Below are 18,997 nucleotides of genomic sequence, written 5' to 3'. Positions count from 1 at the left end.
TGGGGCTGCTACTGCAGCTGCAGTCTGGGCTCTGCTACCAGCTGTGGGCTGTCAGGCGCCTGTCTCTGCTTAAAACAAAGATGGACAGGAGCAAAGGTGCAGAAGAGGGCTTTTCCCCTATGCTCCACGTAGCTGATAAATGGCACTGAATGAGGGCATGCCTGATCCCAAGCCACTGGGCACAAATTACTTCTGCAGAAATCAGCAGCAGCTACTTTACCACAGTCTTTTCTCTCAGTGTAACTGAAGTGCTTGTTCTCAAGAACATAAAGCTGTGAAGAAACAATAAACAGATGCTATCATAGCTCAAAGATAAAGAAACATGCCGAAGTCAAACAGAATGGTTTTTAATGACCTTTAACTCAAAACCAGCTTGCATTCCTGCTTTTCATTGGAACAGCTGTCGTAGTTTTCTGCCCAGTTTTCTAAGCTAAAGTTGCAGGGGATTGAAAAAGCACTTTTTAATAGAAGCTGTGTAGGTGCTGCAGCCTACCAATAATAATACTTAATACTCTGGGGAATAATTAATGTGGCTCCATGGCTTCCTTTCTAACAGTGTTAGGTTGTTTCCATGTACAGAGCAGGAAACTAAGACATGGAAAAAGAGGTGGAGTTGGTTAAAACTCTGAAGGAAGCCACTGAAACTAGAAGCCTGTGGGCTGTTGGTTCTACCTCAGGTTAATGACAGCAGATGCCAAACTGCCTAATCCTGGTGGAAAGTGCAGGGAGTCCGGGATAGGATGTCTCTAGGTTTTATTGGAGAACATGGAAACTGTATTGAGTGGTTATCATGAGTGAATGCTGGAAGTACTACTAGCCCATAGTCCATCATTTCTCCTTGCCATGAATTGTAAAAGACGGGAATTTGCAGTGGGCTTTGCGGTCAGCTCTGCCATATCCAGTGCTCCTGAGGCTGAAATCAGGAGCAGGGTGAAGTCCTGCGATGGCCAAGCATGCACAGCCCTGTCTGGCTGTGGCCTGCTCTGAGTAGCTGGGCATCCAGCAGTGGGTACCATGGTGAAAAGAGCTGCACAAGGTGATAAAATGGGGAAGGTCACCAGAGCCTCAGCAGTGCTGAGGCAGAGCCTCTGGCTCACAGACGTGGCCTTCCTGAGTGCGGTGGCCTGACTTGTGCGCTGAAGCTATGCTGGGGCCAGGCCTTGCAGAGTGAGGAGCACAAAGTGGATGTGCACAAGTCTTGTGGTGCAGCACTAGTGGATCTCATAGTCCTCGTCATGGCCCTGAGTTGGGATTCAGGCAATGAAAGTGGAGAAGACCTGGTATGTCTGTTCCCAGAAACTCTGCTGATGGTACTGGTTGCCTGGAGTGAACCGAGGGCACAACGATTTTTGTTCTCTGTTAGCTCCCAAGCATTTAAAACCTGAGGAATTCCCATCTCTCAAACCCATTCCTCTTCCACCACACTGTTGAGGCACCCCGGGTAGCTGGGGGCACAGTATTTTCCTTTAGCAAGAGGAATAGATCCCAGAGTCTGGAAGAAGGGTGGAGGGAGTTGTGGTGGGCTACAGAAAAGACTCATTGCTGACAAATGCTTCTCATTTTAGGGCAGTTTCCTAGCAGCTTTGTGGAACCTGTGGATATTCCCCCTTTGAAGCAGGGAGAAAAACTGTTTGTTTGTACCAGTGACTTCACATCTCAAGAGCCAGGGAGCTTGTCATTGCAGAGAGGTAATCTCCATTCCCTTCCTTTGCTTTGCATCTCATAGTCCCCTGCTGTCCTACCAGAAGCATAGGGTGAGCCTTGTCACAGCATCCTGCTTACAGTGGCAGGGGAGAGAGGGGACTTTTCTAATACCCCATGACATGGGTCACATCAAAACCTCTGTGGACCCTTGTGTCCCAGCCTCCCTCCAATACCAGTTTCTTATGATCTATTGTTACTCATGAAACTCCAAATACTGGAGCTGTGTGATCACAGTAGGCTTACAGCTGCCTTTTAACTACCCTCCAATCCCCAAATCCTAGATTTTGGGGGAGGAAATCAAAGCTTTGGTGCAACTTCATGGCATAGCAACTAGAAAGTCATGGAGCTATAACCGTGTAACTTAGTTATGCGCATGCATGAGGCTGCCAGTGCTTTGTGCCTTACCTTCAGTCTCTGCAGTCTGTGTAGAGTGCCAGACCTTACCCACAGCCAAGAAGGACAGGGGGAGAGGAGAGGAGGTGAGAAACAATCGTACAGGCAGTTTTGAACTGGTGTGTCTCATTCCCTGCAGGAGACCTGGTGATCCTGGGGGGTTCCCTGGCCTCCAGCTGGCTCCAGGGCCGAAGCAGCTGGGGTTCCAAGGGCTTTTTCCCCTCATCATGCGTGCGGGAGCTGTGCCTTTCTACTCGGAGCCGTCAGCTGTCCCAGAGCGCTCTCCTGGAGGTGCCTGCCTACTCACTGGGCCAAGCCCGGGCCCTGATGGACCTGTCTGCTCAGCTGGAGGAGGAACTGGACTTCAGGGAAGGGGATGTGATCAACATCGTTGGCATCCCAGAGCCTGGCTGGTTCGAGGGGGAGCTCCGAGGCCACAGGGGTATTTTCCCAGAGGGTTTTGTGGAGCTGCTTACTCCTCTGAGAGCAGCAGGAACCTCAGAGGATCCAGAGCCCAGAGGGACTCGTGACACCAACGGGACAGTGGAGGTTCCCACCAAACAGGAGGAGGACAGCAGAGAGGATGTAGGGCAGGAGCCAGGGAGCACCTATGGTGTTGCTCTCTACCAGTTCCAAGCCCTGGAGTCCCAGGAGCTGGATTTTGATGTGGGTGACAGGATTCGGATTGTGGGCATTCTGGAGGATGGCTGGCTAGAGGGGGAGCTGAGGGGGAAACGTGGCATCTTCCCACACAGATTTGTGAGACTGGAAGCCTCCGACCCTTGCAGGGAAAAGGTGGGTGCTGGAGATCCCCAGGCTGGAGTCAGCTGTGAGGCGACCATCCAGCAAGACCCAGAGAGCACCTGCTCCAAAGCTCTCCCTTTGCCAGGGAAAGATGGCAGGGCCGTGGAGGATGGCTCTGTTGCACACCCTGTGTCTGACACCATTACATCTCACATGGCAGAGAGGTCGGAGGGTCCTCCGGGCACTGATTTGGGACAGTGTCAGGCCTTTCCTGATGCAGGACTCCAGGGGCCACATCCCAAAGCCCCAGCAGACTCCCTCCCCTCTGACTGCACAAAGACAGTCAATGGCCTTCATCCCTCTACTCGGCTGCCCCCACAGCAGAGCAACAAGCCCGGCCAAGCAGGTGTACTGGAGCCTCAGGCCCTGCCTGAGCATGATGGAGACAGTCCTGCCTTGCCCCAGCAGGCTCCCTGCTCCCCGCCAGACACTTGCAGAAGCCAGGTCATTTCTCCTCCTAACAGCTGGGCAGCACCAGAGCCCCAGGAGAACCAGAGCAGCGCCCAGGACTTGGATGGTTGGGTGGACAGTCAGCAGGAGAAGTCCAAATCTTGTTCCTCCAGCTTGGGAGGTTCCCACATGGGCTCGGACACCTGGTCTGGGACGTGGGGGGAATGTTCCCTTCTCACAGCGCAGGGGGATGGCTGCACAGACCTCGACTCCAAATTGACAGAGCAGCTGGCACAGTTTGAGAAGAGTCTGTCAGGTACCGGTGCTGAGCAGGACAAGGTCTCCCGGCACTTCTCCATCTTGGACTATAGCTCTGAGAAGGACATCGTTCGTGGGTCTCCTGAGCCTGCCTCCCACGCCAAGCAGCCAGAGAGGAGGAAAGCCCTGAGGCCACCCCCTCCTCGGCCCAGCACCCTCGCGACAGCCCCTGTGCCCTCGCAGCCCGGCCGCCTCCCCAAAGGCAGGTCCCTGTCGTTCTCGGTGAAGCCCTCCCGGCCTGCGCCTCGGCCTCCGTCCAGCAGTCAGCGGAGGAGCCTGGCCCCTCCGCAGCTGCAGCCCAGCGCCCAGGAGCAGCGTGCAGAGGAGGCCCGCGATGACTTGATGCAGACAGGAGCGGCTTCCCCCTGCTCCATCCTGCTGACGAGGATCGGAGAGGTGGAGCGAGACCTGGAGGCTTACGGGAAGACCCGCGCTGAGCTGAGCTTGATGCTGGAGGAGCAGCAGGATGAGCTGGTGAGAGCGGAGACCCTGGAAAACCTTGACTTCTGTGATTCCAACATCGAGAGCCTCAGCGTGGAGCTGCAGGAGCTGAGAGGTGAGTCTGCGGCAGCAGGGGGTAGGGGTGCTTTAGGAGGACAGCTGGCCCCTGCAGCGTACAGGCACTGCTGGAGCCAGTCTTTTAATCTGTTTTTTTTAATTATTGATTTTGGTTGTTTTTGTAAACACTGTGGCACTACAAATCACGATGATTTTGCTTTACACTTGGAGAAGAAGGCTGCCTGGTTTATGTGGCACATTTGGACTCTGAAAACCCAAAGGTACGATACAAAGATCAGTGCTGTTAACTCTGTTATACTTCATAATACAATAGATAAAGTGGAAACATACATCTCCCACAGTCCCTTCCCCAGCTTCTCCCAGGAGCTCTTACAGTGCAGTTCTCTTACCAAAACTCATGATGCGCAGGAAATGTGGGCACTGCGTGCGGGAGGTGGAGTGAAATGTCAGCTCATGCCTTGGGATTACTCACTCCGATTTCAATGCCTCCAGCCTCCCACTACTTAATCAGCAGTGTGGGGCCCGGGCGCTTTGCTGCAGGATCGTGTGTGATGCAGAGCACACGGGAGCGAAGGATGATGTCAGTGCGCTGGGGAAACAGGGTAACACGCAGCCTCCACACCAGCGGGGTGTGAGAGGGATGCTTAGAAGATTCGAGGCTTGGAGTTAGGAAGAGGCAAATCCGGGATGGATCTTTCTGGGACACGTCTCCTGCTGTCTCACTGCTTCCTGGCAGAGGAAGGTCCTGCTGAACTTGTTGGTTACTGAAACTGAAAGTTTTAGGCAGGAACTAACGCACTGGCTTGAGACATCCTGCCCATCGAGTTATCCCCTTACTAGTCCCAGGGGATTTTTCAGCCCTTCAAGAAACATGAGGAGTTAGAAGAAGCAGCTCTGGTCCTATGATCAATGTGTCCTACCTAAGGGCACGAAGTAGGGCTGGCATAGTCCTGCGGGAACCCAGCCCATCCGTTTGTCCTCTGGGGAGCCAAATGAACAGCAGAAAGTATGTGTCCTTCTAAAATATGTGTTTAAAATGTGCAGGTTGCTTCTCGGCATGTCTTGTGTGTACACTGAAGTTATGCTGATGACCAGACTTGGGCAGGATTAGTGCTTGCCCTCCTGCAGCTGGAGTAGGAGGGTGTGTTGGTTTTAATTTTGCCTTCTGCCAGCTGGAAACACCAGTTGTGCATACAAATGCTACAAGAACCTGAAGCATGGATGACCTCCATGGACTCTCCTGTCTGTTCAGGGCACGTTGTGGTCATCTCTTGGTTTCTCATTGGAGCTTCTGTGTTTGGGGTATGGAAAACTGGGGATATGTTGAACCCTGTAGTGAGAGTTGTTACTGGAGCGCATGTTTCTTTAGCCTCCTGGAAGCTCCTGTTGTGTGTTGGCACACGGCTGCGGGTGACTGGACTCCGTGACCCAGACGGTGCCTTCAGGCCCCTTCCTCGGCTCTGCCCCAGGGCTGCTCACCTCCTGCTGCTCCTCACCTGTGCGTGAGGGCTGGCAGAAGGACGGGGCCCGGCACGAAGGTGTGGAGCACAGGCAGGAAGGTGTGGAGGACAAGGTTGCGTCGCTTGGGCTCCGTGCTAGCTGCTGGAGCTGGCAGGGCTGTGGAGGCAGGGGAAGGAGATCCGGTGCTCGATATTTGGGCCGTGGCTTCCCATGGTCTCGCACGCACCTCTTTCCCTTCCCCGGGGACGTTGGTCTTAGGGCACGGCCTGGTGGTGCCCCACTGCGCTGCTTTTCCCTGCCCCGGGGAGGCTGCTGGCTGTGGCGAAGCCGTGGAGCCGGTTTGAGCAGCGAGAGCCTCCCCGCGGCCTCCCTCCCTCTGGGCTGGTTACTGATTACCTTGGGCAGCAGGTGGAGGAGGCTGGGGCTCTGAGCCATTGGGCACGGCCCCGTCGTACTCCTGCGGGCTGGTTTCAGGAAGTGCTGGTCGCCTTTCACCTGGGAAGAAAGCGCCGGAGCAGAGGGGAGAAGCGGCGCCAGCCCCAGCCGGGGCTCAGGGAGCAGGCGGCACGGGGGTCGGCACCCGTGCCGCACCCCAGGAGGACGATGTGCACTTATCCCAGGACGAAATACGGCGTGGAGGATCCGAGGCAGGATCCTCGGCTTCTCAGCTGGGAATACGAGGACTGTTGCGCTGCGAGGAGAGAGGGCGTCACCAGGGCGGACGCGCTGCTCAGGGAGGCTCGCTGGGATGGGAGACCCAGGGCGAAGAGGCAGCACTCGGACTGCGAGGGAGCAGACAGAGGCTGGGGTGATTATAGGAGAGAGGAGGGCATCTCTGTGGACGAAGAGAGCGTGAACGGAGACTGCGAAGGCTTCTGGAAGGAAGATTACAAGTACATGGACTGCAGGAGAACAGACAGGGCTTGGAAAGGCAAAAGCCAGGACACAGAGGACAGAAACTACAAGGTGAACGAGAGGGAGGGCGTTCAATACAGAGACTGCAACTCCGGGATAGGAGAAGGGCGGCACAGAGAGGACAGAGTACCTGGGAGGTATAGGGAGGGGGGAAGGCGGTACAGAGAGGATAGAGGTCCTGCAGAGTCCGGGGAAGGGGGAAGGTGGTATAAGGGGGACAGAGATCCTAGGGACTACAGTGAGGGTGAAGGACATTATGGGGAAAGGGAAAGGCAGCGTAGGCAGGACAGGGGCTCTAGAGGGTACAGGGAGGAGGGAAGGCAGTACATAGATGCCAGGGACCAGGCAGCCCAAGAAGACTTTGAGCAGCATGGGCAGCCTAAAGGCCGTGTCATGCACCGCAGCGATCCAGCTGGAGGCTGTGAAGCTCCTGCATTTGCAGCCTGGTCCTCAGGAGACAGCAGCACAAGCCTGGAGTCAGGCTCCTGCTACAGACAGTCAAGGACATGGGACACGGATTGCAATGGCTGTGGGGAGCCAGAAGGAGCAGCCCTGGATGCTAGAGCAGAGCGCTCGAGGGTACGCACGGGCCGGCCAGACTGGAGCCACATCTGGGAGGCGGAGGCCAAGGAAGGCAACAGGACGGGCTCCTTGCTGCAGCGAAACAGTTTCTACAGGAGGACGGCTCCCAGCACCCTGCGGCACTCGGAGTTTGTACAAACCAGGAAGGAGAAGCGAGGTAGGCAGGGAAGTGCTTGGGAGTTGCCGGTGCAGTGGCCCCGGGGCGTTCCTTGGCCCTGCCCTAGCGCCCAGTCCCACTGCTGACAGCACGGCCGCGACAGTCGGCTGCAAGCAGCTTTGTGGGGGTTGCCCTCTTGTTGCAAGGTCATGAGTAGGTGTTGGGGCATGGACAGCGAGGCTGCGTGGAGGGAGTGAAGGAGCCCACCTTGGGCCTGACCTCCCCGGCAGGTAATGGTGTCTGAGGACCTGTTGGCTGCTGCGCCCTTTCTGCGTCCAGCTCAGGCACCTGTGCGTGAACTTTCTTTGAGGGGGGTTTGAAGTGTGGAGCAAACAGCACGGCAGTGCAGCAGCCAGCTAGGTGGCAGTGCTGGAGGCTGCGGCTGGCTATCAGCTTACAAAAAAAATCTGTTCTCTGGAGGTATTTGATTAAGCAGGTTCCACGGGCTGCATTTCTGCGCTCTCGGCTGCCCTGGTAGGGTGGGACTTTGCTCGGTTGTGTCCCCGGGGCAAGGGAAGGGAGCGGTTTTGCAGTGCCAGGAGGTTCAAAGGGCAGCTAGGAGGGGCCAGGAGCACAGTGAGGAGGGAAGCAGCCTGCAAAGCCCTGGGATGCTCAAAATGGGGCAGGGGCTGGCCTGTGGGAGCTGCGTCTGGGGAAATACTGCAGTCAGCTCCCAGCTGGGCCTGGGGAAACCACACACCGTGCTCCACCGCTGGTAACACAGCAGGACAGGGAGCAAGGAAGGCTCCAGGTGTCTTCTAACAGTGTCTGTCTGTCCCGCAGCCTGTTTCTGGCTGCAGGTCCCTGCTACGTTCCTCTTCAAGCGCCACTGGGGCCCTGGCCAGCATCAGCAGCACACCTTCTCAGCAGATGTGCTTAGCCCCTGTAGCTGCACTGCCTCTGTGTAAGACCTCACCAGCACCTGGGAGCCTTCCCAAAAGTCATCCCACAGCGCTTGGCAGCAGACACCCTCCTGTCCTGCTGCTAGGAAAAAGTCTGCTCTGCTTTTCCCTCTCTGTGTACCTCTAGGTGCTTTTTACAACACTGTCTGCTTCTCTCCTAGCCTCCTCCTCCTCTCCGCAGAGTAGCAGAATTCAGGACTTGGAAGCCCTGTTAGGGATGACATGGGGACATCTTTTCCACCAGCTGGGTTGTTACACTTCTCGCAGATTTCTCTGTGGTGCAGCGCAGTGACAGCTACTTGGTTAGAGCATCTCTTCCGAGAGGAGGCTCAGATGTGTCTGCCTGATGCTCCAACAGAAGGAGACTCCTCCTGACATAGCGGTGCTGCTTACTCACCATCCCTCTTGAATGTTTTGCATGCTAATGTGTTGTATTTCAGCTCTCAACCTGCAACCTTTTTCTGCTAAATTACAGCTTTTTAGTTGATGGTATTTTTTTCTCAGGCAGGTACTGTAATTACCAGCCTTCAGTTCAACCAGTAATTTTTCAGTCTTCAGGTCTGTGTAATTAATGGTCTTAAAATACACATGGCACAGACTCACAGAAAGACCTGTCAGTGTTTATTCTTCCTGATCTTCACTTATTTTTCAGTTCTTACTCTTAAAATAGTGGACTTCAAAGCAGCAGGGGACATCCTAGGTGAGTGTCTAGGTTGCTGCACTCCTGTCCCTTGTCCCAGATCCCCACACACACTTTTGCTGCACTCTGGGAACTTTTGCTGAGTTTTGGCTGACCTGAGCAGAGTCACTAGTCCCAGAACACAGCCCTGCGTGTGGCTGCATTTCTTATCCTCATTAATACATTAATGCATTTGTCTGTGTTAAACCTACTTGGTTTGAGTGTTTCCATCTTGTTCAAAATACCTTGGCTCAGTTAGCGACTAGTATGTGTAATCCTTATTTGCGATCCTACGAAATCAATGTTCAGTGATTTCCCATTTACTTTGAAAATATTATAAAGGATCAACTCTAAATTCAGTTTGTGGAGAATGTGATTAGAAATGCCCTCTTTTCTAGATATTCTCCACTGGCAATGGGTTTTTGAGGTGCCAGTTAGCAAGGTCTTATCTCAGCTTTTTAGGTGGAAAGAAACAGAACATTTATTGTATAATTTTGCCTTTTCACCATCTTATCAAGAATGTTACTCTCTCTGCTTATTACAGGATTAGATCATTTTAAGTATTTCTTTTGTCCTGGGTGGGAATAAAATTGGATTATAAAGTAGCACTTTATTCCCTCATTTAAAAAACAAAACCTGAATTCTTAATTCTGCCATCCATGGATTTTTCTTGATATCTTTCTTCTAATTTTTCTGTACTTGAAAGTTCGCCCAATATCTATTGTCTATTGTATGTTTTTCTGTATTCATTCATGTGTTTGTATTTGCTGCCTCTATCGAAGCACAGGCCCATGACAAATTTTCCATCACTATTGTTCTCTTTTTTGATTGCATAACAGTGTGTGTTTGGATTATCTGCTTAAGACATCCTTTTAAAGAACTTCCAGTTTTCATTCTATTTTCTCTTGCTGTTTTTGCTCGCAGTCGTTTTTTTTATCGATGTCCTGCCTCAGCGCTGGAGTCCATGGTAGCAGAGGGCAGCCAAGAGGCACGTAAGGGCAGGGAAGGCAGGGACAGCCGGGAGGGAGAGGTCCTGGGAGGACCATGAGAACCCCTGCCCGTCCCAGGGCTTCTCGCCTGTCTTTGTCAGTGAGCGTCTTGTTAGTCCCCATCCTCCAAGGTTTGAGAGTGCAGTTTGCTCCAGCAAGGAGCCCAGCAGGGCCCCACGGCTCACCTGTGCCACGGGACCTCCGAGGCCATGTTGGGGGAGCCACCAGGCTCTGCGTGGGACACCTTTGAGATGAGACCTTCTGGTGGCCCTGGAGAAGTGCCCCAGTGTGCTCCTGTTCAGCTCATCCTTAGGGTTTGGATTTCTCTCATTGCTCCTAAGCAGTGAGCCGCTGAATATATTCAGTCTGTTTCTTTCGGAGCAGTAGATATATTGTGCCGAGGACTTACTACTTACTACCTGTGTCCAGAGCAAGAGTTTTCACCCCAGGCAGATCCTGCTCCTGGCAGGGAGCTCAGCCTTTCGCTCGGATTAATTATTCCCCGCCCTAGTTTCATCCCCTCTCCTCTCTTGCTAGGCAGTAACCCCTCCCCTCCTGGCGTCCACATACCTCAAATATTTGCAGCTGGTTTGTTTTGTCCTGAGTCACTGCCTGCCTGTGCTGGGCCCTGAGCCTGGGGCTGGACTCTTGCAGGCGGGTGCAGCTCCGCTCGGAGGCTGGCGCCGAACGAGCAGGCGCAGGGCTCGTCCTCGGTGCTGAGGCTCCTTGGGCTCGGCTCAGGAGGCACAGGCAGATGCAGCAGGGTGCCCAGCTGCAGCCGTAGCTGCCGATGGACAGCACATCCCTCTCCGGACAGGGTTAGCAGCCTGGGCCCTCGAGGCTGCGCCGCGGGAGCACGGGGTGACGGGGGATGCTGGCAGGTGAGCCCTGGAAAGGAGAAGCGGGGAGGCGACGCGGCCCTCTGGGAGAGCTGCTGGCCTCCGCGGGATGGGTGCAAATCCTGCTGGGTCCGGTGCTCGTGGATTAACTCTGCTCACAAAGTGGGGCAGGGAGCTAAGCTCTTAGCTGTGCCTGTGCTCACACCGGCAGCTCAGTTATAAGAATTGGACATTTTCTTGCGGTGGAAGAACATCAGTGAAAGTGGCATGTCTGAGACAAGCAGCCTGAGCCGTGTGGTTGCAGTATTAAAAACATGATCTCCACGGGAAGGGCGGAGGTGGGAGTGTGCTCCACCCCGACACCTCGCTGCCTGTTTGCCAGCAGATGGGTTACACATTGCCCTTGGGCCTCCCGTGCATCAGCGCGTGGACCAGCAAGGCTCAGAAGCAGGCACAACTGGGAGACTGCCACAGGCTGCCAAAGCAACAAAGAGAGCTAGTTTGTCACAAATACCCCAAAAGGGATAGAGAAAAAAAAAATGTTGTTAGGGATTTTCCTTTGGAGATACATATCGCAGAGCTCATGCGAGAGCTGGAAGAGAACAAAATTTGAGTCTCTAAACGTTGTGATTGAGAACACTGTTTTTGGAAGAGTATTTCTGAATGCTCTTTTGGCATCTGTATCATGGGTAAACATGAATTTGTCACTGGACTGGAATTTGGTGGCTTCATTAGAAATACCAGTAGCATTCCTGCAGAGTAATGGAGACCAATCCAGCTGTGGTGTGTGTCTTGGGGCCTCCAGAGTTGATGGCTTGGGTAGAGCGGTGACATTTGAATGGGGATTTGTTAAAAAAGTATTTATTAGATGACCAAAACCCACAGCTGTGAAAGAGGGTGAGTTTAATTAAATGCTTAATAAGCCTCATTTAAGGATTACTGCAATTAGACATATACAAAAATGTAACAAGCAAAGAAAAAGAAAATGACGGCAATCAAAAGAGATTATATAAAATACAAAAAGGGGAGATTTTAAATACAACAAGTCCTACGAATTGTCCATACCAATAAGGTGGGATTGCCAAGTATTAAAAAAAATATGTATCTGTATTTGTATTTTTTGAGCTCTGAGTGTTTGGAAAGAAGCAGGATGGCATTTTGAGTTCATGGCTGAAGGAGGATGCTGGGCTGGTGATAAATGGCAAGAGTCATAAGAGCCGTCCTCTGCAGCTGCCTTGTTTTTAAATAAATCTTGAAGTATTCAGAAAGGGCAAGAAGGCCAGAGGGGAATTAATTTGTTTGAGTATTCGGAAATCACAGGCACAATAATGGAAACACTGACACAGTTTAAGTGGGTGGAACTGGCAGACAGCATCGCGCCAGGTCAGGCAAGCTGCACTAATGACCATTATGGGCTTAAAACTTGTGCAGGAAAGGTTTTAATTTTCCTTCCCCAGACAGGCATTTGAGACCTGCAGAGGAAAGGTGTTATGGAGCTGGAGACCTCAGGAGTGTCAGCCAAAGCCTTGCCTCAGGGTGCCTGATGGAGGTTTTTGTGATCGGGGTTTGCTCGCTGGAGTGTGGGGAGCCGCCCTGGTGCTGGGGATGCCCAGCTCCGCTACGGTGATCTGGAGCCAGCCCCACGGCGTGGGTGCAGAGGGGACATTGCCCTGCTTGGGGCAGGGCTGTGCAAGGCAGGGCTGGCAGAAGAGGCGCCTGCTGCTCCTGGAAGCCTCCCATAGCTCTCCAGCACAGAGCTGTTGGAAATGGCCAGGAGCAAGGATCTGAGGACCTGGTTTGCCCAAGCAAGAGCTTCCTTGCAGTCAGACTTATTCCTGCAGCCACCAGATAGCTACAGCTGAATGAGGGAGCACAGCAGGATTGTTAGGCGATGTGGTAAAGTCCGAGATTTCCTGTGCAAAGTTCAGGCAGGGTGATTGTCACTTCGCATGTGGATAAATGCAAATTTCAAATCTTTGGCCATTGTAAATTTAATCTTTCCCTTTTGAACTTGAATCAATTTAATCTTTCCCAGGAGTTGTATTGGGTGATCCCTGTGGGTCCCTTCCGGCTCGGGATATTCATGGGTCATTTCTGGCTGTTGTTGAATACAGGCTCATTTTCAAGACTTCCTGGGGCCACCCCATGCTTTGTCAGCTCATTCAGTATCAGCTCACACGCACACCTTGCCTTGGTTTCACTCACCTGTTTACATTTCAGTTAACACCTTCGTGCTTCTTCCATGTTGCCCTGCCACTTGAGTTTGCTTTCCTGGAAAACAAATGACATTCCTTTAGAAAAAAAAAATCCTCTTTAAAATAACTCATTTATTGTTTCTGTTTCTCTACTGTTCGTGAGCTAGGAGCTGCAGAGAGCTGCTGGCCATATTTTCTGAGTTTCTGTGTCCTTTTTTTGTCTGGTGTTGGGTTCACACTTTGAGCACCGTGGCCCTGCAGGACACCTTTGTGGTGTGTTTGCAGAGGACCCTGCAGGGTAGGGCCTGGTCTGTAACTGAGGCTTTCCAGATGCTGTGGAAATGCAAACAGTGAGTAAATGTAAAACCCGGCGTCTGCTCCCCATCCCTCCTCACAGGCTCCTGCTGCGTTTGGTGTGATAAAGCTGGCTGGGGAAGCAGAGGCAGCCATCGGTTTAGGCGATTCGATTTCCCATCCGGCATTCACACCACTGCTGGATACGGTGGTTACCCTGCGGGGCCCGGCAGCCCCAGCACCTGGTGGTGGGGAGCACTGGGGTCTGCAGGGGATGTGCGGTGGGTGCCAGGCCCCTGGATAACGCGGAGCCTCCCAGGGCTGGGGCTGGTGTCAGCGCCATCTTCCCCCCACGCTCGGCCTGCTGTTGCCTGAGGCTTGCAACCGGAGAGGTCAGGGAGGTGGGGATCTGGACGTGCCTGTCCTGCAAAAGTACTTGTACAAATATCAGAGCTGGGGGCCTGTCCACAGCCCTGATAAAACCCCGATGAAATGCAGCAGCTGGCGATGCGTGGGAGACAGCTGGAGTTGAGGAACATTTGTCAAATCGGCTAATTGCCGAAAACCACGGATCCGAGGCAGGCTGGGGTGTGCCGCAAGGGGCTGCGAGCCCCGTGGGTGCCAGTTCTGCAAAGCAGCAATGAAGTGCAGGAGGGCTGAGTTTCTGGGCCACAGCCTGGCTGGGGGGGCTCTCCGGCTGAGTTTGGGGCGTGCTTTTGCTGTGTTTCTGGCCAGGGGGCACCCGGTGGAGCAGCAGGCAGGTGGGTACCGAGTTGCCGGGGGGCCCAGGAATCCGCTGGGATAAAATGTCTGAACCTGAATGAAAATGGGAGGGGGCCGGGCTGGCGGGGGAGCCGCAGGTGGGACCGAAAACCAGGAGGAAAACCAGCAGCCTGTGCCTGGGATAGGGAAGGGGAGGAGGGCGGTGAGCCCCCAGACGTGGGGCTCCCTGCGCTGCGCTCCCCTTGTCGCACGCCAGCGGTTTGCCAGGTGGGGAGACTGAGAGGGGACAGTGGGCCTGGGCAAGGGGCACGTCCCTGGGCTGTGCTGGGGGCACCGGGCCCTCCCTGGCCTGGCACCCACCCGTGTCATTGTGGGGTGCATGCGGCTGCCCCGTGCCTGTGCCCCGTGCAGCCCACACTGTCCCCCCGCTGCCTGCAGCTTCGCCAGGGCTCGGCCTCGGTGCCGGCCGTGGGTCCTGGCCGCCTCGGTCCCACCCGAGCAGGGCTTTCCTGGCCTTGCACGAGTGCTTCTGGTCACGGTCCAGCTCCAGGCTTTGCCGCCGGCAGCCCCATTGTGGGTGCCTGGAGGCCTTTTCGGCTATTCAGATGGAAATGCCCCTGAGCTGGAAAATGGAGACCCTGTTCGCAGCCCCAGGGGAGGGGACAGCCGCCATCGCCAGGCTGCCACAGCCAGGCCCCAGCCGGCCGCCGGTCGGCAGCTCCTCTGCTGGGGCAAGGGGGCGAGGAGGAGAGCAGGGCTCAGCCCCACCGAGAGTTTCCTGGGGCACCAGAGTTGGGGGCAGAGGAAGGAGAGGGGTGTGCGTCGGGATACCAGGGCCCAGCTGGTGTCACAGGCCCGGGGCAGGTTTGTGTGGCTTGGTGTCTGCTGGCCCCCATGCCAGGAGCAGCAGGGAAGTGGCCGGTGAATATTTGGATTACCGCAACTGAAGTTTTGGCGGCAGGAGGGCAGGAGGCATGGGGTGGGCAGGGACAGGCTCTGCAAGCTGTCCCTGTCCTGCAGCACTCAGCACTGGGTCCCCAGTACGGCGGTACTGGTGCTGTGAGGGCTGGTGGTAGAGGCAGGCTGTGGGAGCAGCCGGGGGCAGCCTGCTGGCCCTGCTCTAACCATCGTGTTTGGCAGTCTCACAGGTTGTGGGTGCAGTTCAGCTGCTGCTTGTCTCCTGGCCTTGCCTAGCGAGGGTCAGGCCAGGCATCCCTGAAGGACGCTGATCGTGCTTGTCTGTCTGGCAGAGATGACCCTCCTGTCCTCCCAGACACCATCCCTGGAGACGTCCTCAGCTGCCAGCGAGAGCCCAGAGCACAGGATGCTGGAGAAGAGGTCCAAGGTTATTGAGGAACTGCTCCAGACAGAGAGGGACTACATCCGAGACCTGGAGATGTGCGTGGAGAGGATCATGGTGCCCCTGCAGCAGGCACAGGTAGGAGTGTGGGGGCAGGCTACAATGTGGCATTAATGGGGTAGGGTGAGGATACTGAGTCTGCTTTGTTCTTGGAGCAGCAAAGGAACCCACAGGGGAAATTCAGATATGCTGGAGGCAGCAGGATGATTCATGTTGCTCCTTGCGCTCATAGAAATATCCCATTTGTTTTGGTATCCTGCTGAGCTCTCACTGTTGCTGAGAGCAAGAAACCTAGCAGCAAGTATCACAGATTAATTTCCTGGGTGGAGCGGGGAACTGTTCTCCTCTTCATTTGTCTTGTAGGTTAAATTCATTGTCATGAGAAAGAAAATACGGGGTCTTGGCATCGTGACAGAATTGGTGGGAAGAGAGGGAGAATGTCAGGTGAACAAAGGCAGGGATGAAATTGCTGGGAAAGAGGAGTGGTAGTACACATAAGGAGGGAGAATTTCAATGCACAGGGAGGACGAGGGAGTGAGTACAGTCACTGTGGTGGGAGCAGGCCAAGCTGGGTGGCTGATGGGGAGCTGAGGGCTGATGGGTTGCAGGAGGGCAAGGGATGGCTGTTGGGTCTGGCTGGGACGTGTTCTCCCATCCAGGACATCTCTCTTTCCATTCCCCAGATGCAGAGTGTAGACTTCGAGGGTCTTTTTGGAAACATCCAAGTGGTGATAAGCTTCTCTAAGCAGCTGCTGTCCACCTTGGAGGCTTCAGATGCCATTGGTATGAACTCTGCTGTTGCCTTTTCTCAGCAGGATATGGTTTGCTAGTGGGGTGGCAGAACAGAGCAGTTTAAATCCTGGGAGAGTTTCCTCCTGGCTGGTCCCTGTCAGTGCTCATCAGTCCACTGGTGAAGCCATGAAGACCTGTGTTGCCCCGTGGGTCACTCCCTGGCCTTCCCTGGCTCCTTCCCCAAAGAGTGCCCCACTCCTCACATGTGCACAGCCAACTCAGGCCCTGGGCAGCCCGTGCCTTTGTTCCCCATGTGGCTCTCCGCTCCCAGTGCCACCGACCAGTCACCCCCTGGAGAGCTGGATAAGGTTGAGGTCTCTCTGCCTGTGGTTCCTGGGGTCCCTTTGTGGCTCCTCAGCTAGGTAAACTGTCCCCTCAGAGCCTGAGTGAACGTGTCCTGGTGAGTTATCACAACATGCCCTTGGTGCATGGCTTCCCATTTCTGTCCCCAGTTGCCCACACCACCTGGTCTGTAGTGACAGTGAAGCACGCAGGATGGGTGGGCATGCTGAGGGTGACAAGGAGACATCCTGGTGTCTCACCATGAATGCAGCATGGTTGTGGAAGGCAAGGGGGGCCTGGAGACACTGACGTCCCACTTTGCTGCTGTGTGCAGGGCCGGTGTTCCTGGCACAGCGTGCAGAGCTGGAGGGCGTCTACAGGGTGTATTGCCAGAACCATGATGAGGCCATTGCACTGCTGGAAACTTACGAGAAGGATGAGAAGATCCAGAAACTACTGGTGGACCTGCTGGATAGCCTCAGGTTGGAGCCTCTTGCAGTGGTGGCCATCAGGCTGGGGTAGGGGGTTCACTCCTCAGCGTCCCTGCCCCTCTGCCCCAACGCACAGGGGCTGGGACACCTGTAGGGCCACCAAAGTAGGGAGAAGGCAGCATGCCCTGGGTTTAAGGTTCTTATTCCCCAAGCGCTGCACCACCGTGGCTGGTGAAGAAATGAGCCACTTTGCCTGCCTCGGCATATGCCACGTCTCCAGCTGCCACAGGACAAAGCTGCCATGGCAGCGTCACTGTCACTGTGGGAGGGTGCTGGCTGCGGGAGTGCACGCCTGCTGCACCGTTAACCTGTTGCTTTTCTTTGCTTTTTGGCACTCTGTGGGCCGGCAGGAGCCTGTACAGTGAGTGGTAAGTGCCTCCTTCCTGTTAGTCCCCGCTTGTCCGTCTGTCTTGGCCTGGCTGCTCCCTCGTGACTCACCTCCCGCCACCGGCTGGGCGCATGTCTGGGGGTCCTGCCTGCGGCACGGTCGCAGCAGTGGCAACGGGTGGGCTGTACAGTTAGGTGGTGAGGCGAGGGGAGGTCTTGGGCTGAAAACAGGTTTGGGGAGCCACCAGCCCCAGGGAGGAAGGAGAGCCCCGTGCTGGCTGCGGTCCTGAGCACAGTCTGCCTTGCATTGCGGGCCAGATCCAGCAGTAGGGTGGTGGGATGGAGTCTGAGGCAGGTGGAGCTCTGGTACATTCGAGGCTGTACCTGTGTGGGGTCCCACAGTGGGTCTGGTGATGGAGAGGATCCTGGCTGGGAAGAGTCGCCTGGTTTTAGTGAGGTCTGGAAACCTGGGGCTGATCTGAAACCACTGCGGGTTCAGGAGCACAGTGGGTTTGGAGGTGAGGGTGGCCTGACTTAGGAAGTACGGTGGATTTGGAGGTGTTGGTGCTCTGGGTCTGATTGGGGTCAGTTCAGGGGGGCAGAGCTGGATTGAAACCTGTTGCATCTTCTTTGTCCCAACTTCCCAGGGGCTGCACAAACTACATTAACCTGGGCTCCTTCCTCATCAAGCCAGTGCAAAGGGTGATGCGGTACCCGCTGCTGCTGATGGAGCTGCTGAGCGCCACCCCTGAGTCTCACCCTGACAAGGCTCCGCTCACAGCTGCTCTCCTTGCAGTCAAAGAAATCAACGTCAACATCAACGAGTACAAGCGTCGGAAGGACCTGGGTGAGTAGCTGGGTAGAGCTGGGGTACAAGGGGCAGGAGCTGGGTATATTGGAGTCTGTCAACTGCATGGTCCTGGAGGGAATCTGACCTCAATAAACTGCGCCCTCACAGCAGTGCCATAAGAGAGCTGCTTTTAAAAATCTAAGCATGAGATACAACACGCAAAGGATAATGTAGTACACATCTGACATGAGCTGTTTCTTGTGATACAGTGATATGAAAAGTATGCAATTGCTGAATACATAGCCATGAAATGCAAACAAGAATGATAAGATGAGAATATGTATTTAATGTTAACATTGTGCTGATAAGGGTTCTGATTTCTACTTCAATCTTTTTAGTGCTGAAGTACCGGAAAGGGGATGAAGATAGCCTCATGGAAAAGATCTCCAAGCTCAACTTCCACTCTATCATCAAGAAATCCAACCGTGTGAGCAGCCACCTCAAGCATCTCACGGGCTTTGCACCCCAGGTAATGTGCATCACCTGCCAGGTACACTTACACCCTGTGGTGCTCAAGGAGATGGTGATACCTGCTGACTCCCCACATCCCTTCCCCAGGGAGTAGTTCTCATCCAGGCCAGCAAGGCAGAGTGAGCTTAGGTTCTGAACCACCCGTCTCTGCTCCCTGGCTTGTGGGCAGGAGGCCCCACATCTCCCACTCCGGGAGAGGTGCCAGACTCCTGCTTTGCCTCCCTTGAGCCCTTTTCTCTCACAGCTGAAGGATGAAGCCTTTGAGGAGACAGAGAAAAATTTTCGGATGCAAGAGAGGCTGATCAAGTCCTTCATCAGGGACCTTTCGCTCTACCTGCAGCACGTCCGGGTGAGTCTGGGTGTGATGTGGGGCTCACCACGTGCTGCCCCTCCTGCCTGCATGGTGCGTACCTGCAGTACCATGTGGCAATGCTTCTGCCCTCAGCCCTGCCTGGGGGTTGGCCTCTGGGGGTCTGGGCTGCCCCAGGAGCGTGAGCCTGCCCTGGGAGCCCCGTTCCCCTGGGTGGCAAGCGTGGCTGTGCTGACTGCGTGTCCCTGAT

The 18,997-nt window shown here is 54.7% G+C and overlaps 1 protein-coding gene across 9 annotated transcripts in view; it reads left to right on the top strand.

Annotated features, from left to right (window-relative positions):
* DNMBP (dynamin binding protein) overlaps positions 1–18,997 on the top strand; it is a 32,657-nt gene that overhangs the window by 9,807 nt on the left and 3,853 nt on the right. For 6 of the 9 annotated variants that reach the window (XM_067000920.1, XM_067000919.1, XM_067000918.1 and 3 more), the window contains exons 3-11: positions 1,566–1,688; positions 2,237–4,165; positions 15,115–15,302; positions 15,908–16,007; positions 16,633–16,780; positions 17,140–17,157; positions 17,764–17,963; positions 18,305–18,435; positions 18,682–18,786. In XM_067000920.1, the coding sequence (XP_066857021.1) occupies positions 1,566–1,688; positions 2,237–4,165; positions 15,115–15,302; positions 15,908–16,007; positions 16,633–16,780; positions 17,140–17,157; positions 17,764–17,963; positions 18,305–18,435; positions 18,682–18,786 (2,942 nt within the window). Of the gene's footprint in view, positions 1–1,565; positions 1,689–2,236; positions 4,166–4,431; positions 7,244–15,114; positions 15,303–15,907; positions 16,008–16,632; positions 16,781–17,139; positions 17,158–17,763; positions 17,964–18,304; positions 18,436–18,681; positions 18,787–18,997 lie in introns of those variants that run through there. The other 3 variants (XM_067000916.1, XM_067000921.1, XM_048060449.2) reach the window with 3 other exon arrangements.

Source organism: Anser cygnoides, chromosome 7 (genome assembly GCF_040182565.1).
Source record: "Anser cygnoides isolate HZ-2024a breed goose chromosome 7, Taihu_goose_T2T_genome, whole genome shotgun sequence".
In the NCBI taxonomy this organism is placed as follows: domain Eukaryota; kingdom Metazoa; phylum Chordata; class Aves; order Anseriformes; family Anatidae; genus Anser; species Anser cygnoides.
Note: the sequence above shows the minus strand (reverse complement) of the source record. Positions and strands in the feature narration are given on the sequence as shown.